Source organism: Schistocerca americana, chromosome 4 (genome assembly GCF_021461395.2).
Source record: "Schistocerca americana isolate TAMUIC-IGC-003095 chromosome 4, iqSchAmer2.1, whole genome shotgun sequence".
Taxonomy (NCBI): domain Eukaryota; kingdom Metazoa; phylum Arthropoda; class Insecta; order Orthoptera; family Acrididae; genus Schistocerca; species Schistocerca americana.
The window spans coordinates 540,290,856-540,310,174 of NC_060122.1; the positions used below are offsets into that span (position 1 = coordinate 540,290,856).

Consider the following 19,319-nt stretch of genomic DNA (forward strand, 5'->3'; position numbering starts at 1 on the left):
GCATCTAGGACTATTAAAAATGAAAATTATAGACGAATCAGTTTGTTGTCTACATTATTCACGAAACATGTCAACCTATGAGGTTTCCAAACATACAAGAGAACCTGGTTTCCAGACAGAAGAAATTCAAGCAATGGATTGAAGGAGATCCTTAAAAAACAATATGAGTATTTTTTCTTCAAAACTACCACTAAACCCGGCTAACAATATTTTTACTCCATGAACATTTATTACAATTAACACTGATCCAATTGTGCGTAACAAAGGAGGTCATTAAACTATGTAAAATTGCTAAGTGGGTTGAAGGCTTCTATCCAGTCACTTATTGACCAATCTGGTGTGGCAATAGAATACAGCAAAAGGAAATCTGAAATTTTAAATTTTTCGTTTAAGAAATCGATCACGCAGGAGGATCACACAAAAATACCATCATCTGACCATCACACAGACTCCCATAAGAAGAACATAGTAATAGGCATCCCTGGTGTAGAGAAGCAACTGAAAGAGTTGAAAACACATAAATCGCTAGGTCCAAATGGAATCCCAATTCGGATTTACAAAGACTAGTCTGTGGTACTGGCCCCTTACTCAGCTTGCATTTATAGCAAATCTCTCACCCAGTTCCAACTGACTGGAAAAAAACACAGGTTACTCCTGTATATAAGAGTAAAAGAACTGATTCACAAAATTACAGACCAAAATCCTTCATATGGTTTGCTACAGAATTCTTTAACATATTCTCAGTTTGAATACAACATAAAGTTCCTCGAAGCAGAAGTTTCTGTTCACAAATGAGCACTGTTTTAGAAAACATCACTCGTGTGAAACTCAGCTTGCCTTTTTCTCACGATACCCTGCGAACTATGAATGAAGGGCAAGAGGGAGATTCCATATTCCTAGATTTCTGTAAGCATTTGACACGTTGCTCACTGCAGACTGTTAGCGAAGATGTCAGTACATGGAATAGGTTCTCAGATATGTGAGGAGATCTGTTCAAAGAATTCTGGAACAATTATGATTTCGCGCTAATGACTTTTTGGAGCGAAATGCTGTTGGCATTCCTGCACAGGCCTGTATTTAATGTGTAACTGATGAAAGTTTCACTATTGTAAGTCTGTTAGTTATTGATCAGTACTGCGCTGAGTATAATGTTATGTCACACAGTTTGTGAATTTCGAGAAGGAAGAGTTAGAGGAGCAACTCATTGCATTAAACTTTGCGTGAAACTCAGGAAAACCTTTACAAAGACATGCCAAATGATACCAGAAGCCTATGGTGATGAGTGCTTAAGCCTTACTCAGTGTTACGAACGATTCACACAGTTTGAAAATGGCTGGACAGAAGTTGAGGATGATCCTTGTTCAGGATGCCCTTCGACATCAACTGATGATGCTCATGTCAGAGACATCAACAAAACTGTGCATACCAAACAAAGACAGACTGTCCGAGTGAGACTGTCATAAAATCCTGACACAGCATCTTGGAATGTATTGTGTTGCTGCCAAGTTCATACCACGGCTCATGATTCAGGATCAGAAAGACCTTCACCTCACAATATGTGAAGAGCCTTTAGATCACACAAATGAGAATGAGATGTTCCTTAAGAGAATCATAATCGGTTACGAGACATGGGTCTATGGTTATGATGTTGAAAACAAGATTCAGTCTTTACAATGGGTTGGTAAAAGTTCTCCAAGACCAAAAAAAAAGTTTTCAGGTCAGGTCAAATGTCAAAGCCATGCTGATGGCTTTCTTGAACTACTACCAGGATGTGTTGCAGTGCCTATTATGAAATGTGAGATGGAAATGGCCTGAAACGTGGCAAGACAATTAATGGCTCCTGCATCACGATAACGCACTAGCACATTCATCCCTATTGGTGCGTGACTATTCCACAAAAATCAAAATCACACTCCAGACCTGGCCCCTGTGGACTTTTTATTTTTTCTTTCCAAAGTTGAAATCCCCATTTAAAGGATGAAGATTTGCAATGATAGACAAAATAAAAAAAAATTGCTAATGGTGCTTTGTGCAATCCAGCAAGAGGCGTATCAAGACTGCTTCCAAACATGGAAATAGCATTGGAAGCGGTTTATCTGTTGTTGAGAGTATTTCGAAGGAGACCATACACAATAAGTAAAAAGCAATCACAGAAAAATTTTGTGGACAAAGCTCCAGAATTCTTTGAACAGAACTCGTATATACATAAATGATCTCGTGGACAGGGTGAGCAGCAATCTGCAAGTGTTTGCTGATGCTGCTGCGGTGTACAGAAAGGTGTTGTTATTGAGTGGCTATTCGAGGATACAAGATGACGTAAACAAAATTTCTAGTTGGTGTGATGAATGGCAGTTAGCTCTAAATGTAGAAAATAGTAAGTTAATTCAGACGAGTAGAAAAAACAATCCTGTAATGTTCAAATACAGCATTAGCACTCATGTCAATTAAATATTTATGTGCAATGCTGCAAAGCAATATGAAATGGAACAAGCATGTAATAGCCTGTTGGGAGAGTTTTGGGAAGATGTGGTTCATTTGTGAAGGAGGCCACATATCGAACACTAGTGCCACCCAGCCTTGAATACTGATTGAGTGTCTGGGATCTGCACCAGCTCAACTAAAGGGCACCAGGTCAACTAAAGGATGACATCAAAGCAATTCGAAGGCTTGCTGCCGTATTTGTTACTGGTAGGTTCAATCAACAAGTAAGATGCTTTGGGAATCCCTTGACGGAAGGCAATGCTCTTTTCAAGGTATGCTATTGAAAAAATTTCGAGAACCAGCATTCGAAGCTGACAATAGAACAGTCCTACTGCCTCCAACATACACTTTGCATAAGGATCACAAACATTAGAGAAATTTGAGCTTATACGGAGCTGTATAGGCAGTCATTTTTCCCTCACTCTATTTGTGAGTGGAAAAGAATGGGAAATGACTAGCAGTGGTACAATGGACCATCTGCCACACACGGTATGGTGACTTGTGGAGTATGTATGTAGTTGTAGACGTAGAACTAATTGAATTAAATCAGGCAATGCTGATTGAATTAGATTAGCAAATGAGACTCTAAAAGTAGTACACTTATTTTGCTATTTAGTCGGCAAAATAACTGGTGGAAACTGACATAGAGAAGATATTAAATGCTGGCTGGATATAACAATGAAATAATTTCTTAAAAAAAGAAAAAAGAGGAATTTGTTACCATCAAATAAAAATGTTAATGTTAGGAAGTCTTTTTTGAGGGTATTTGTCTTGGGCGTAATCTTATGTTGTTGTTGTGGTCTTCAGTCCTGAGACTGGTTTGATGCAGCCCTCCATGCTACTCTATCCTGTGCAAGCTTCTTCATCTCCCAGTACTTACTGCAACCTACATCCTTCTGAATCTGTTTAGTGTATTCATCTCTTGGTCGCCCTCTACGATTTTTACCGTCCACGCTGCCCTCCAATGCTAAATTTGTGATCCCTTGATGCCTCAGAACATGTCCTACCAACTGGTCCCTTCTTCTTATACAAAATTAAAATGTGGACAATACACAGTTTGTGTGAGAAGAGAATAGAAGCTTTTTAAATGTGTTGCTGCAGAATAATGCTGAAGATTAGATGGGAAGATTGCATAACTAACCATGATGCACTGAATCAAATTGCAGAGAAAATAAATTTATAACAAAACTTGACTAAAAGGAAAGATCAGTTGACAGGATACATTCTGAGGCATCAATATGGTATTGAAGGAAAGAGGGAGGGGTGGGGGGAGAGACAGTGACAATGACTGAGTGAGACCAAGAAATGAGTACAATAAGCAGGTTCAAATGGATATAGGTTTGAAGATGAAGAGGCTTGTACAAGATGAACTAGCTTGGATGGATGCAACACATCAGATCACCACAACAAGAACAACAATGCGCCACTGATGATTCGATTGCTGATGAATGGCTACGGTTTGTCATATTTTGTTGCTTTCCATTCTGGACACACTATTATTAATCTACCATCATAAAAAGGCCCATAATTAGACCAGATGTTACCTCAAATTAAACATCAACACAGTTCGGGAATTTTCACCTCTGTTTACCTAGCAGCAGGCCAGGTTAAAACAAGTTTTATTTATAAGAAGATCAAAAATGAAAATCACTGCTTATTTTTTTAAAATATTCAGTGCCTTCATCAATTTTCTTTTGGTCACATAAAGTTGGAGATGGTAATTAGTGCATAGTGCAGATCTGACATGGTGGAAGCCACAGTTTGAGAAAAAACATATGAGCGATGGAATCCACATTTCACACAGTAACCAGTAGTCACAAATTGCTGCTGCTGACTGTTTGCTTTGAACAGTGTGGTGCATAAAGTAGTCCAACTGAGTTATTGCCTTGGTCTTTTCTCATTTCTCATTTTTCAACTGTTCATTCACCAACAGAGTTGATAGACCCATGATACCAAATGTGCTGAAGCATTAAATATCGAGTATAAATAATGGAAAATCAATGTGTGTTGTACTTGAGGGAATCAATACAAATAAATCTATTCACAAAAATACAGTTGCCAAACCCTAGATTATGACTATTAGTATGTAAAATAAGAGAAGCTTTGGTCACAGTGACCACTGATACACAGTAATCCTGCTGCTATTCACTCAATTTACATATTGTTTTAACTCTTCCCATGACTTTTTGCATTTTTGGGTACATAACTCTTCCGTAATTGTTCATACTTTCTCCTTTTAATCTAGTCAATTATGTGACAAATATTTTGATAAGCAGCTCACCTGATGTTTTCCATCCAGTGGAACCACGTTTTTGTGTGATGCTCAGGAATAATTTTTAGTTCACCCGAATGCACAGCATCCATAGCTGCTGCTGCCATTTCATTACAGCGTACATACCTGTTTCGTAAAAAAAATGTTACATCATGACAGGAATATAAAACAAATTAGAATTTGAACAACAAATAACTGGGTGTGTGTGTGTGTGTGTGTGTGTGTGTGTGTGTGTGTGTGTGCACCCCCCCCCCCCTCTCCCCCAAATACACTTGAAATGTTAAAATAGTTGGTTTCAACAAACAGAATAACCCAAACAAGAAGTGACACAAAAATAAAAACAACAGAGGTGCTCTGCAGGACATTGCTGCTACCCAATCACTAAATCAAAATTTGAGGAGCCAGCCACTCTTATAACAGTTTATTTCTCCAACATAACAGTTTATGGTAGAATTCAGACCACACGGGAATTTTTAAAATAAATATCAGGCTCATTTTATCAACAGTCAAAGTAGAGGGGTGTTTCTAAATACCTACATATTTTGAGCAGTATTTTTTGCCAGAATCTGAAACACAGACACAGTTAAAATGTGATGCATGAAATACTTGTATACATGTTACAACTACAATAAGCTGGTGGCATTTCACATCTGAATGAGAAGCACCACATTGACAAAATTGGGCAAGACTAAGACTGGGAAGAAAACAAACAGCTGCACATACACTCTCAATGTAAGCACCTTGGTGTCCTTGCCCTCTAGCCACTTCTCCTTTCACTGTCATATTGGCAGATTCAACATAAAGTTTGAAAATTGCAGGGAGTCAACAGATCTACACTGTATCACAAGGCATTTTCACCTCCCCAAGTTCAAATGTAGCCTGGCACCTCACAGAATGCCACCACCTCCCTATTTCTGCAGTAGAAGAAAGGAGTCATACCGCTCACTTTCTTTGCTGAGTAAGAATGCTGAATTGCTTGAAGAGCACAGAAATCATCTGTAGACAATAAGAAACTTCTCCACTTGGTCACACCTCATTTGCTCAAGTGCCTTGAGGATCACAGAGATGTATTACGAGAATTTACATATAAAGTAGATTATGACAGTTACCAAAGGAAATGATGGAGCAGCCAAGCGATCTCCCAGTTTAGATGCATTCACACACAAAGCATTAAATCTGTCGCTCTTGTCTAAAATCTCATAAGATTTAATAACAATACTGGAAAAGCTTCATTTTTAATTTTAATCTGTGGAATTTAGAAATCAGTCTGAACACCCTAAGAAGTCGTGGTGGAGAATTACTGTAACACTGAAAGGCCTTGTTGCTAACGATTATTGGAAGGTCATTCCATAAGTGGTTGGCCAATGGTATAGTGCTCCTATGGTGTGAAATACATTTTATATACTTATTTCCCTGTGAGGACTTGCCATTCAATCTAAAGAGAAAGAAAGAACATGCCGGCATCAATAAACAATCAAAGAATGGAGTTTATCATAAATAGCAGATGCCAGCCCAACTCTCTCACAGCAAATAGTATGCAGTACCTTTTTTCCAATATCTCTTTACAGTCCTTCAATATAGTCTCCCTGCTTCTCTATGACTGAATCCCAACATCATGAAAGCTCTATTATTCCATCCAGGGCACCGCATCTGTTTATCTGTTGAATGACTTGGGTAAAGAGAACGACAGAAAGATAACGACATCCATGCATAGGTTTTTTCAACTTCAGGAACAAATCGATGTCTGGTAGACCCACGTCCGGGATGTAATGAGGATGTGGCAACACTTCCCATCCATATTCGTGCAGATTTCAGGCTACAACATTGTTGATATTCGGGTAAGCACTGTCACGAAGAATGAGTGCCCCAGCCTTCAGCAACTGAGGTCGGGTTTTGTGCATTTTTTTTTCACAAGTTTTGCATGAAGTTACAATAATACACTGCTGTGGCACTTGTTCCACATGGGACTCTGCTTGTCATGACGATTCCTTGGTGACCATAAGCAAAAATCATCATTTGCTTGAGCTTTGATTGAGCACATAAAAATTTTTTTGGATGTGGAGAATCTGAAGTTCTCCAGTCATTGGACTGTGATTTCAACTCTGGTTCAAAGTCTCTAAACATCAATAGCAACAATTTGACACAAGAATCCTTGACCTTCATGGTAGAATTGCTGTTTGAAGAAGACTGCAATCTCCAGGCGTTTCTGCTTTTCTTCAGCAATGAAACAGTGTGGGACCCATCTCACAGAAATTTTTCTCTTCTTCATATCATTTGTCAGAATATGGAATATTGATGTTGAGGGAATTCCCATGGCTTGAGAGAGTTCCTCATAAGTTGTAAGTTGCACTGCTATCTTCTTCAAGAGCATCTGCCAAAAGTTTCAAACATTTTTCATCTGTTGACTTTTTGGCATTCAAGGTCTTTGACTATCATCTATGCTCATACAACCACTACGAAAACAACTAACTCAATGCGAAACTGAACTATGGTCCACTGTAAACTCATCACAAAGTAAACTTACTGCACTATGGATTTCTGTTGGGTTTTTGCTGCATCAAGTTTTGACCCTGATGTAAGACCTCTAGTCTTCAACAGTCACAGTATCAAAGACCCCTGCAAGGTCCACTTCTACCTCTTGCCTATTTTATGTTGTAGTACATAGCGAAAAAACAAAAACATATGCTTCTTCCTCAAGCACCCAACTACATCTGACATAATTTTCATTGTTGTTGCATCAAACAATCCACAGTAATACCCAGCTTTGCATTATTTATGAAATGTCCCTCGCACATACATACATACCTCCATAATGAAGTAGGGACCACACAACGTCTCTGTAAAAGAGGAGCAGTGTTCTGTTTTTTGTGCCTTATGACAGACAAACACAAAAATGTTAAAAGGTTTTGAGGTACCATGCTTTTAAGTTCCTCAGGAGAGGAGATAAGTTTATCATTTAAAGTAGGGGGGGGGGGGGGGGGGAATTTAAAATCATGTTCATGAATCTTAATTCAGGAAAGTTAAAAGCATGACTTGAATGATAAAAAGAAGACATATGGAATTATTTGCAGTCCACTGAGGTAGAATTGCAGCTCTTAGCTGCAATTGCCAAGTGGGTGCTAAAAGGCTGTACCAAGAGCAGGAAATTTAAAAAAAAATTATCTGCACATTAGAAAACTGTTCAATTTCTCATCTGAAACTGAAAGTACTGAGGAGGATTTCTTCAACATTATTAGTAATGTTTTGCAACATGGTGCTACGGATTTTACAGTGCCCACATACAAGGCATAATCCAGCTTCAACAGTGAAAAGACGTAGTTATGAACATTGCAATCAATGAAACACTTGTGCAACTGATTGCTCAGTGGCAGTGGAAAGATAGATACTGACTGCTGGTATTGGTAAAATCACAATGCCATGCTTTGGTCTCAATATTAAAGCTGATCAGCTAATCTGGGTAACTAGTAAATAAACAGGAATTTCAGATTAGAGTGCAGCCTCAAGTTACCTGCAGTGCTATATTAGGATGTGACAAGTTAAGTCAGAGGTAGCCAGAGTAAACAGAGCAGGAAGTATTTGACGAGCACAGCTGACCAGTGTATGTGAAACTACTGAAGGAATGATTTAATGGTTCATTTCTATGCTCCTAAGGGCAAATATGTATATAGAAGCATACTTATTAGGAAGGACAAACAATAAATAACAAGGCGTACTGAAAGAGGTATGTGAGCTGGTTTGTAAGATACTTCTTTCTAAAAACTAACTACTACAACAAAATTTAATAGGTTAAAACCTCTTAAACCAAGGGGGCATCCATTCTCATGGAGGAGTCTTTAAACAGGATGAACCATTATACAGTTTACAGTATTTTGTTTGACGTCATCTGGCAGCACAAGAAGACAAGCACCACAAAGGTGAATGTTAACATGGCGATTCGCTGGAGCGATGTCCATAAGTAAGTGTTTTGTATCCACAGGAAAAAGGGGGGAAGTTTGAGTGTGAGGCGGACTAGTCTGGTGGTCAAGGAAGCCAGCACGGCCTGGGAGAAAACTCGTTTCAGTGGTACGCTTGGTGGTAAAAAGGAGCCAAAATGGCTGTGGATGAAATGCTAATAAACCCGCCTGGTATTTCTGGCACTTCTTGAACTCCACTGCACTGAAGTAAACTACACTTCACGCAGTAATCGAGGTGCTGGAATTGAGCATCCAGCATGACTTTGTACAGCCGCACTCAAGGAAAGTCCCTCAAGAAAACGCAGCTCGGGAAGGCAGTGTGGAAGACATGGTAGCACTTCTCTCGTTAACTGGACTGCAGAATACATGGATACTAGACACAGGTGCGAAATCTTGCTGTCAACGAACTCCAGTGAATTGGGGTAGCTAATGACGTGAACCACTGGCAATCTGTGGGATGGACTGCTGAGAGCACAATGGGGAATGGGAAGTGCTGCCTCACCAACACGGGAGGAGAGACTGGCCAAGCAATGGTTTGGTACATGTGGCCCCCGGAAAGCTTGGCAGTCAAAGGTCTACCTACAGTGGAAGTAACCAGCAAGGGTGCTGGAGAGATACCGTGGTACCTTGGCCAGTGGGAACTTTGCTGATCACTGGTTTCGGTCAGGGCAGCACATCATCTACCGCTACAAGTGTAGGCAAACATTAGTTGCACACAGTTCCCCTTTTCTGAGAGGGAAACACTGGTGAAAACCACACAAAGGGGTATCTGGAACTGACTGAGGATGCTTGCTGGGGGGCATGCGCAGCTTGCCACTACTGTGCTTGTGCGAGTAGTGTAGTTTCTGGGAAGAAGAAGGGCATCGGCAGCTTTGGAAGCAAGTGAAATAGTGTCACTTCTTCAATAGAGTGGGTGCTAGCAGCGGTGGTGGGAGCAGAGTGTCGGGAGCAATGGGTACTTGTGAGGACAGGGCAGCATCTGCATCAGCTGGACATTCTGAAAAGGGGAGAGCAGTGGTGACACTGAGGTCCCAGGCGCTGGGAGGTGTGTCAGTTGTGTACTTGGATGGTGGTGGACAGTGTGTGGTGTCTGCTGGTACTGTGTCGGACAGGGTATCGGGGCAACGTCAGCCTGTGGCACATTGGGAACAGCGTAGAGATCAGTATTGGCCTGCATTGTATCAGAGGGGCAGTGTTGGTGGTGATGCAACAGGGGCCATTAGTAGAAGGTCACTCTAGGACATAGGCTGGCTTCAGCCTATCCATAAAGATGGTTGTTGTGACCCCTTTAAGACAAATGGAGAATGCAACACCAAGTGCGGGCCCAAATACTGTGGGTGGAGCAGTGGCTGGTATGCATCAAACCAAAGCATGAGGTGTGTGCCATGTTATGAGGTCATGGTGGATGAAGGTATGGTGCCCACCATGATGTTGCGGAGGTGTTGGTCGCAGCTGGGCCATGAAGCCCTGGAACTACTACTGTCAGGAGGAAGTGGGATTGCTCACTGGGAATGGCAACCGGCTGTCTGTATACCAGCTTGGAGGCACAAGTTCCCAGGTTTATTTTGTATTCAATATGTAGGCCTAGAAGTAACAGGGGTAGGGCAGCAGGCATTTGGAAGAATAACATGTAAGGGTGGCTTTATGTGTGTGGCGGAACTGCTCCATCATGCCATTAGCATGGACGTCAGCTGGATGTATGGTGGAAACTGGAGCCACAGGTGGCTGCCAGAGACTGGAAAAGGTAACCGGCGAACTGTCACATGCAGTCTGTAGTGATGTTGCGGGGGCCATCCAAAGCGCGACACCCAAGTGAAACAAAGGCTGCAGCCATAGTTTCAGCTGAAATGTCCAGCGAGTGAATCGGTAAATAATTGTCAGCAGATATCGACAGCCGTTGGAGGAGGGTACCGTTACAACAATGTCAAGGTGTACATTTGTGAATCAGTGCTGTGTGGGGAGAAAACAGCCTGTGCATGAGTGAACATGGCAACCAACCTTGGCATGCTGGCATGGTGTACAGGACTGGGTCTAGTTGCTGCAGTCACGTTGAAAGCCCGGCTAGATAAAATGTTGCTTCATTAGGTTGGTAAGAAGTGTGGGTGCGAGGGGCGTGAATGCAGTCAAAAGCCTGTTTTCAAAAGGCAGGAGGGAGAAATGGGTGGTAGCAATAGCTGGGACCGTCAGGTTGTGAAGGATCCACAAGAAAGTCACACCAGATTTTATGACCAGAGCTGGTTATGGATCTTAGATGGAATTTGAGGACAGAATCAACACTCTGAAGGGTGTGGGTTAGGTCTTCATCAGCCTCTAGAGCAGCAGCCAGGGCATTGTATTCTAGGGGTTTGGTGAGGGAGCAGGAGCAGCTAAGGCAAGTGGAAGTGACCAGCAAGGGTGCCGGGGAGGTGCGGTGGTACCTTGGCTAGCAGGAACTTCACTGACTGCTGGTGTCTGGTCAGCACAGCACCTCCACTGCTGCTACATGTGGAGGCAAATGGAAGGAGTCGCCACAGTACCAATTACTGTACTTTGAACAGGTGTCAAAAAATAAAAGTAAAAATGGTCAAAGTTATTTAATAAAAAATAGTGAGCAAATTTTCATAGTGTGTTTTAAGATATACTATACAAGCCACATGGAGCAGCATCTTCTCAAAAATACTGTTCTGTTTGATATTGCAAAATATATTATATTTAGACATAAGAAAGGAATGTGGTTTAGTGGCTCAGTGGGTATGTGCCAGTGTACCAGACTTCAAATTGAAAGGTCTGGAATTCAATCTGCAGTTGATCATGACTTTTTTTTAGTTTTTTATCCCCCCCCCCCCCCCCACACACACACACACACACAAAAGACTTATCCTTTCTTTCGCCTCTAATATAGTCCGCTAACATGAAAAATGTCAAGCTGCAATGTGGTACATAGCCCACATTCAACAGTTCTTTAATGTACCGAATAATTGTTTTTTTTACTGCACCATCCATTTCCTTCAATCACTTCATCATCTGTGAAGGTAGTCATGTATACCTTGAACTACTGTGGTGGGTTGTCATTTTGCATCTGTCTAGTTAGGATAACATCTTTACTATGCTGCTCTTAGAGTTTACTTGCATTCCTATTTCCCTATTCATTATCAGACTTATTCCTGCATTAGCTATATTCAATTTTGTGTTGGTTACCCTGTACTCATTTTACCAGAAATCAAGTTCTTCCTGCCACTGTACTTCAATAGCTCTCATTATTCAAACTTTAACCAATCCATTCCTCTTTTCAAGTTGTGTAACCCTTCTACACAAATTGTGATTAACATTCCATGTCCCAAACTGTAATTTGCTTTTTCTTTTGACAATATCCTCCTGACTAGATCCCACCTATAGACCCAGATGAGGGATTATTTTATCTTCCGCATATTTTATTCAGGAAGCTCCCATTAACCTACAGTAATATTTACAGTTAACTTCTGCACATTAGTTCTAGTACTTCCAAGCGCTGGAGTAAACAGCGGCTTACTTACCACTGTGGTTTGATCAAAGGTTCAACCACATCTTTGGATCTGCTACAAATGGGAATAACCATTGGATTATCTTTTGTTTCACGATATAATCCTTTCGATTTTAAAGCCTCAATAACTGCTTTGCGTGCATCAAATCTTTTCATTCCCTGTAAGAAAAAAATCACAAATATGAAATTACACTTTGCAAATTATACAACACAATCAAAGTTATATTATTGCCCATATATTGCAGACACTATAATCTACAGGTAAATTACTGCATGCTGCATTTTTATAACCAACTGAAGTAAAATTTATGATGAGTGTACCAAGCTGCAACACGTAATTTTGTGAAATAATTCTGATATCAGGCATCTTTACATCATTTGTACTGCACAAATATTTAATTTACATTAATGTGCCAATGAGACATAATGAATGGAAGGAATAGTAATTTGCAGCTGAAATACAGTGCATGATTTTATTTTATGTCCAGTTAGGTGGCTTGCTGAGCTACTTAATGCTGCCTCTATGCAGTGAGCTATCTTTAGTTATTATGTACCATTTGTTTCTCTACGAATTTTGCATAGACTTTACTTCCAGTTGTGCTGTAAGGGATTTGCAAATGTACAAAACCTTTCTTTCCACTCTCCTGTAGAGTGAGGAATTGACGTAAGTGTGAAAAGAGTTTGTGTGCAGCAAGGAGTGGGTGGTGGTGGAGGATAGCAAAAACTATCTGCTCTCTGGCAATACTAACTGTGGTGGTATGTGATCAGTACATGCACTGATTGAGTGGAACCCATGATCTGAGATTCAGAAGCACTCAAGTATGGGATGAAATGCTGTGAGAATGCATACGTCAACATTTAGCTTTGTTCACAAGTCTTGTTCAACCTTTTGTGGCCTGGGTTGTTGGAAGTCCAACTTCCATGAGTGAGTTTCTGAGATTTCAGTATTCTGGCCTGGGTGAAAGATGCAGGAAATGAGTAGACAAGATGGAACTTGGGCAATGGCAGTAGGTCGCGGGGCACACACATCTACGTCTGCAACCGCACAACATTATATGGAGTCTGGCTAAACAGACAGACAATAACACACATCTTAGAAATCCAACTGCTTCTATTACTTTTTCTTTCAGGTGAATAAGTTGCAGAACTTTAGCATCTGAAAACTCTTACTGGGGTTGGAAGAAGTGTTAAATTTGATCAAATAGGTTGGGGTAGCTTAGATAGCTGAAAACAACAAGAATTAATATATATTAATTGAAACACCTTGCCACAGACGTCACATGCCTGTGGAAGAGGCAGGTGTAAGACCTGCCACCTAGCAATTCCTATTCCAGTCCTGTCACAGGCTTATTCTACCCCATAAGAGGCCAAGCCACCTGTGAAAGCAGGCATATCATGCACCAGCTCTGCTGCAATCATTGCACAGCTTTTTATTTTGGTATAAATACCGATTACCTGTCCACAAGAAAGAATAGCCACTGCTAAAATGGGACCAAGAGCAAAGTGCACCACCATGTGGCACAATATGAAGCAGAACGTAACATGCTTCACTTCACTTCAATGGCTGCTTCACAGCCAAGACTATCTGGATCCTCCCCTCCACCAGCAGCTTTTCTGTACTGTGCAAACAGAAGTTATCCTTACAGCACATTCTCTACTCCCAAAATCATTCTAGCCTCAATTGACGGTAACCTACTGTTCCCACACCTTCCACATAACAATTTATGCCTCCTCTATCCTATCACCTCCTCCCCTCAACCACATTATGTGCCATTCTCTGCCAATGCACCCACATGTTTTTCCCCTTCTCTGCTTTTCTCCTTTTCCACTTCCCAACCCCCCTCACACTACATCAGTGCCTCCCGACACTGGGGCTGGCAGCCTTGTCCTGCCACCATCTAGCCCCTGCTTGCTCTGCCAAGCAGTGGTCACTTCTCTCCCACCTACCCATATGCTGCTATCCCTCTCCCTTACCTACCTCACTTTGGATTGCTGCTTCCATCTGATATGACACAGCTGTATTCTGGCCAGAGATAGAGGTCATTTGTGTGTTACGTGTGATTTCTTGTGTGACTATGTTTGTGATTCCCTTTCTGAAGAAGGCTTTGGCCAATAATTCAAACATGCCACAATCTTTTCATTGTGCCTGCCCACAACTCAATGCGTCATCTTTACAGTGAGCGGCAATCTACCCTATACATAACAATGTTGACATTCCAACTGGCAAATACAATGTTTGCCTGCAGACCAGTCGACCTTCAATAATTAACTGAAGAATTTAATGGAGCAAGACTGAAAATAGACCTGACAATCAATTATAATAAGACTAAAACAATGCACAGTGAAGATATTGTTAACAAAATAATACAAATTAATAATATAATCGCAGAATTGGCTGATGCGGTTGTGGGTTTATGGGAGTTGAAGAGCAGTAAAGTCCTTTAATGCAGTTGGTAATGGAAACAAAGTTTTTAAAATGAAGCTACTGATGCACTGGAAACAAACCTTTCATAATTATATAAACAAAAGAAATCACACACTCCATTCAAAGTTGAGTGGTGGAAAAATACATGCTGGAAATTACTAAGAAGATAGAAAAACAAATAAATGGATCACAAAACAGACTCCAGATGTGGACATAATTGTGACTGTAATGAAAGTTACATTGAAGAGGATAGGAACTTGGAACCAGATTAATGGGTGGCAGACCAAGCACCTAAATTCTTTGCTGGAAGAGGTAAAAAAACGGACAATGAACTAATGGATAATACAACAAACATTTAAAACCAAAAGAAAGACACTTACTATAAATTCTCCACAGTCTCCAATAATACGCCCATCTTCACTAAAGATTGTAATAAATTGCAACTTATGGCGTTTTCCAATTTCATAATCATTATGATCATGGGTAGGTGTAATCTTTACAGCACCTGAAACACACTGACTACAGCTTCATGATAAACAGATTCTATTATGAATAAAGAAACTAAACACCATTCCAAATTATACATGGCTAAAACTCAATCACACAAATGTGAAAGAGGACAATAGGCAGGCAGTGAAGCTGTACCTGTTCCATACTCTCTGTCCACAAAATCATCACACACAATTGGAAGTTTCCTATCGCAAAATGGATGTGCAACAAATTTTCCATGTAAATGTTTATAACGTTCATCTTTTGGATGCACAGCAACAGCTGAATCTCCAAGCATTGTCTCAATACGTGTCGTTGCAACAACAACTTCTTCGCCGCTTCCTTCTACTTTGTATGCAAAGTATACCAGGACGCCAAATTCAACCTTTTCTTCATAGCCAGGCACAGATAACAAAGTACGCCCAGAAAGTTCTACTTTATCCACCTATAACAGGAAAGCAAAACAGAAATTTACCACGTTAACTTCAACTAAGATGATCAAAAGTACAAACAGATGTAGTGTATCAAGTTAAACTTTTACTAAAGCTGTACTTGCATGTATTATTCAAACAATACAGTGATTTCCATATAAAAATATATTTCTATAAATAATTCTGAAGTCTTCTCTGGGAAAGTGACATTTAATCTTTTTATGTTAATAGAGCGAAACTCTACTTCTTAAACTCATGTCTGATTAAAGTTTGTAAATGGTCTTCACTATGATCAACAATAAATTTACCTGACAGCTAACAACTCATAGGAGGTTCTAATTTCTTCTTTTTCTTGGATTTGGCACCAAATGTCTATGCACGGATCATATATTTTTTTGTAAATTACGGACGTTGATTTCTAGGTGTGGAGCTGGTGCCCCATAAAGTCCCAGAAGTGTTCCGCTGGGTTTGGTATACATGAATTTTATGGCCCAGACATCATCTTGGGTTCACTATCATGCTCCTTAAACCACAGTAGCAAGATTCTGGCCTCATGATGGACAGCCAACTTATACAAATACATGGGTGTAGCACTTTGTAAGAATATGAAACAGAAAGATCACATAGGTTCAGTCGTGGGTGCAGAAGGTGGTAGACATCGATGTATAGGTAGAATACTAGGGAACTGCAATCAATCTACAAAGGAGATTGCTTACAAATCAATCGCGTGACTGGTTCTAAAATATTACTCAATTGTGTGGGACTCAAACTAGACAGGAGTAACAGGGGATATTGAATGTATACAGAGAAGGGCAGCATCAATGGTCAGAGGTTTGCTTAATCCATGGGAGAGCGTCACAGAGATAATGAAGGAACTGAACTGGAAGACTCTTGAAGACAGACACAAACTATCCTGAGAAAGTCTATTAACGAAGTTTCAAGAATCAGCTTTAAATGATTACTCTAGGAATACACTACAACCCCCTACGTATCACCCACACAGGGATCATGAGGATAAAATTAGAATAATTACTGCAGGCACAGAGACATTCAAACTATCATTCTTCCCGCATTCCATATGTGAATGGAAAAGGAAGAAACCCAAATAACTGGTGCAATGAGATGTGCCCTCTGCCTTGCAACTCATGGTGGTTTGCAGAGTACACACATGGATGTAGATGTAAATGTATTTGAAAGGTGGAACAATCACAATATTAAAACGTGGGTTGGTACCTGGAAAGTGAGAACACTACTGCATGCAGCAGCGCTAGAAAACCTTAAACCAGATATGGCAAGGAATAATATGAAGCTGGTAAGTTTTGGTGAGACTTAACGAGATGGATGTGAAGAGTCACAGTCAAATGAATATGTAATGAACTATACAGCAGAACAACTTAAAGGAAGGATGGAGCGGTGGGAATGATTATGAGAAAGGAAATGACTAAGTGTGTAGAAGATATAAATTATATGAGTGGTAGTTATCAGCATAAAGCTGTTCTCCCACGGGACGTGAAAACGCATGTGGGCGAGGTGCTGGTGCTGTCACACTGTGAAATTCCACATTGCATCACGGACAGGAACATGTCCAATGAGATGTGACACTGTTTTGACGTCACTAGCAGACCTTAGGAGCCAGCATACTGTATTGTGTTAAAAGTCACATCTGATGGGTTTTCTGTATCATAGAGAATGTGGTGCTGTTTCAAAGCCTCAGCAAATTGAGGATCTCTCAAAAATATAGCATTTTAGCTACAATTTGTTATAATAAAAAGGCAGGAAACTTCATATCGATAGGTAAAGACTTCTCATAGTTAATGTTTTTAGTGTTATAACATACATGCTATGAAAGTGTACTGTTTCATTGCTGTGGCACAATGATGGTCTACCAAAAATACACGTTTTTGATAAAATTTCCATTTAAATATCAAACAATTACATTTGCAAATTAGTCTTTAGACAGTGTATGACACATAAGGAGATCTGGCTGCCATGTTGAAGCTTAGTGTAGTTGATAGTGTCATGAACTGTGAGGAGAAAAGTATCTGGTTCACTTCCACTTCCTTCCAATACTTCCTCCCCTTTCCCCAAAAGATCCTGTGTCTCATTAATTTCTTGTAAAGTCAAAGTTATTCATTATGAATAAATTATTTGCTACAATACTTGTTCCAAGGGCTAAATTAATTTACTAGCAGTATTATCTTTAAAAGTCAAAGTTATTTACTACAAATAAAGTTGCAAGAACTAAGGACTGAAACGTTTCCTCAGTGGACAAATATCTTAACGCGACTGCCAGTCTACGTCAAATGCAGAGGCAAATTACACACTGGAAGTTTTTGTTATTATGAAACTTTCTACAAAATACATATACCAATCTCTTGGTTTTATGTACTTCCTCATGTTTGTAACTTGCCAGTAAATCTTTTTCATTGATGGTGAGCAACTTCAAAAAAATCTCTTTTTCCATTCAAATGAAATTATGGTACAAATCACAACCTTGAAATCTATGTAATGAAGTATGTTACTTCAGACTGATGGTAGCCAATGGAACATCGAGAATATGGATATTATGCATGCACAAACTGACATTAGACACTATACTTACAACTATATTGCACTTAAAATCGAAAATGGGATGAAGATTCAATTGAGCTAATAAATAACTTCTACTAGCATGTATCTCAGATTGTTGCAGAGTATTGTGTAGCGTTCCTCTACCAGCAATTTACTGTTCAAGCCATCAATGAGTCCAAAATCTTCTTCATGAGTTTCTCCCCTCTTCTTTGACAATCCCTAACAGAGTTAACACAGCTATTTTATGCGCGTCCATTTTCGTAAGAAAATATATTATTTATCATACCAGATACAGTTGGGAACTGCTGCTGGAGAGTGCTAAAGTTGCAAATTGTGATGACTGGTTGGTTGATTGATTTGGGAGAGGGACAAAACATTGAGGTTATCAGTACCTTCGGCTTAGGGAAGGGTGGGGAAGGAAGTCGACCATGCACTTTCAAAGGAACCATCTCGGCATTTGCCTGAAGCGATTTAGGGAAATCATGCAAAATCTAAATGAGTGATGGTCAGACGCGGGTTTGAACTATATCCTCCTGAATGTGAGTCCAGTGTGCTAACCACTGCGCCGCCTCACTCGGTAAATTGTGATGAGGAGCATGTTCTGTGAGATGTAGCACATTGCTTCAGAGAGTGCAGCAACCATGACAGACACCATATTTGACGTGCTTCGTGATGAGAAACATGTCTTGCGTGAGAACAGCTTTTGAGGCTGAAAGTAGTACACAGAGATGTATTCATTATTAAGGCATGTATGCCAATCTCTCAACATGACGATCAGCCTGCAAACAGAACATACAATATAACAGAGAAAATCATGAATGGTAATTGAGATTGCTGGAAAACAGTAATTATTCATTGGAATGTCACCAGAGGAGAAGGGAAGGGGGTAATCATAGTAGGCAATTTTGGTCTTGGAAGGACGAATGTGACGAGATGAGCAGCTTACTGATGTCTGCAGGGAAAAAACAGCTAGCAGTGACAAATAAATGATTAAAAAATCACTGAAGCTAGATCTACACTTGGAAGTACCACGGGATAATTATTACAGAAACCAAATTTATTTTATATGGGGAGAAGTAAGTTAAAGAAATAGAACCAACAAGGTGCACACATTACAAGATTCAAGTATAAATAGTCATCACAATTTGTGTCTTGCAGAAATAGAAACAAAATTGAAAGACCCGAGAAATATAATGTA

General features: G+C 40.1%; 1 protein-coding gene across 1 annotated transcript in view; it reads right to left on the bottom strand.

The window, feature by feature from the left end:
• Positions 1-19,319, bottom strand: part of LOC124612550 (valine--tRNA ligase) — a 208,721-nt gene that overhangs the window by 123,591 nt on the left and 65,811 nt on the right. The window contains exons 6-9 of the mRNA XM_047140825.1: positions 15,276-15,564; positions 15,011-15,135; positions 12,219-12,364; positions 4,763-4,879 (exon numbers count right to left, since the gene is read on the bottom strand). Coding sequence (XP_046996781.1) covers positions 4,763-4,879; positions 12,219-12,364; positions 15,011-15,135; positions 15,276-15,564 — 677 coding nt within the window. The remainder of the gene's footprint in view (positions 1-4,762; positions 4,880-12,218; positions 12,365-15,010; positions 15,136-15,275; positions 15,565-19,319) is intronic.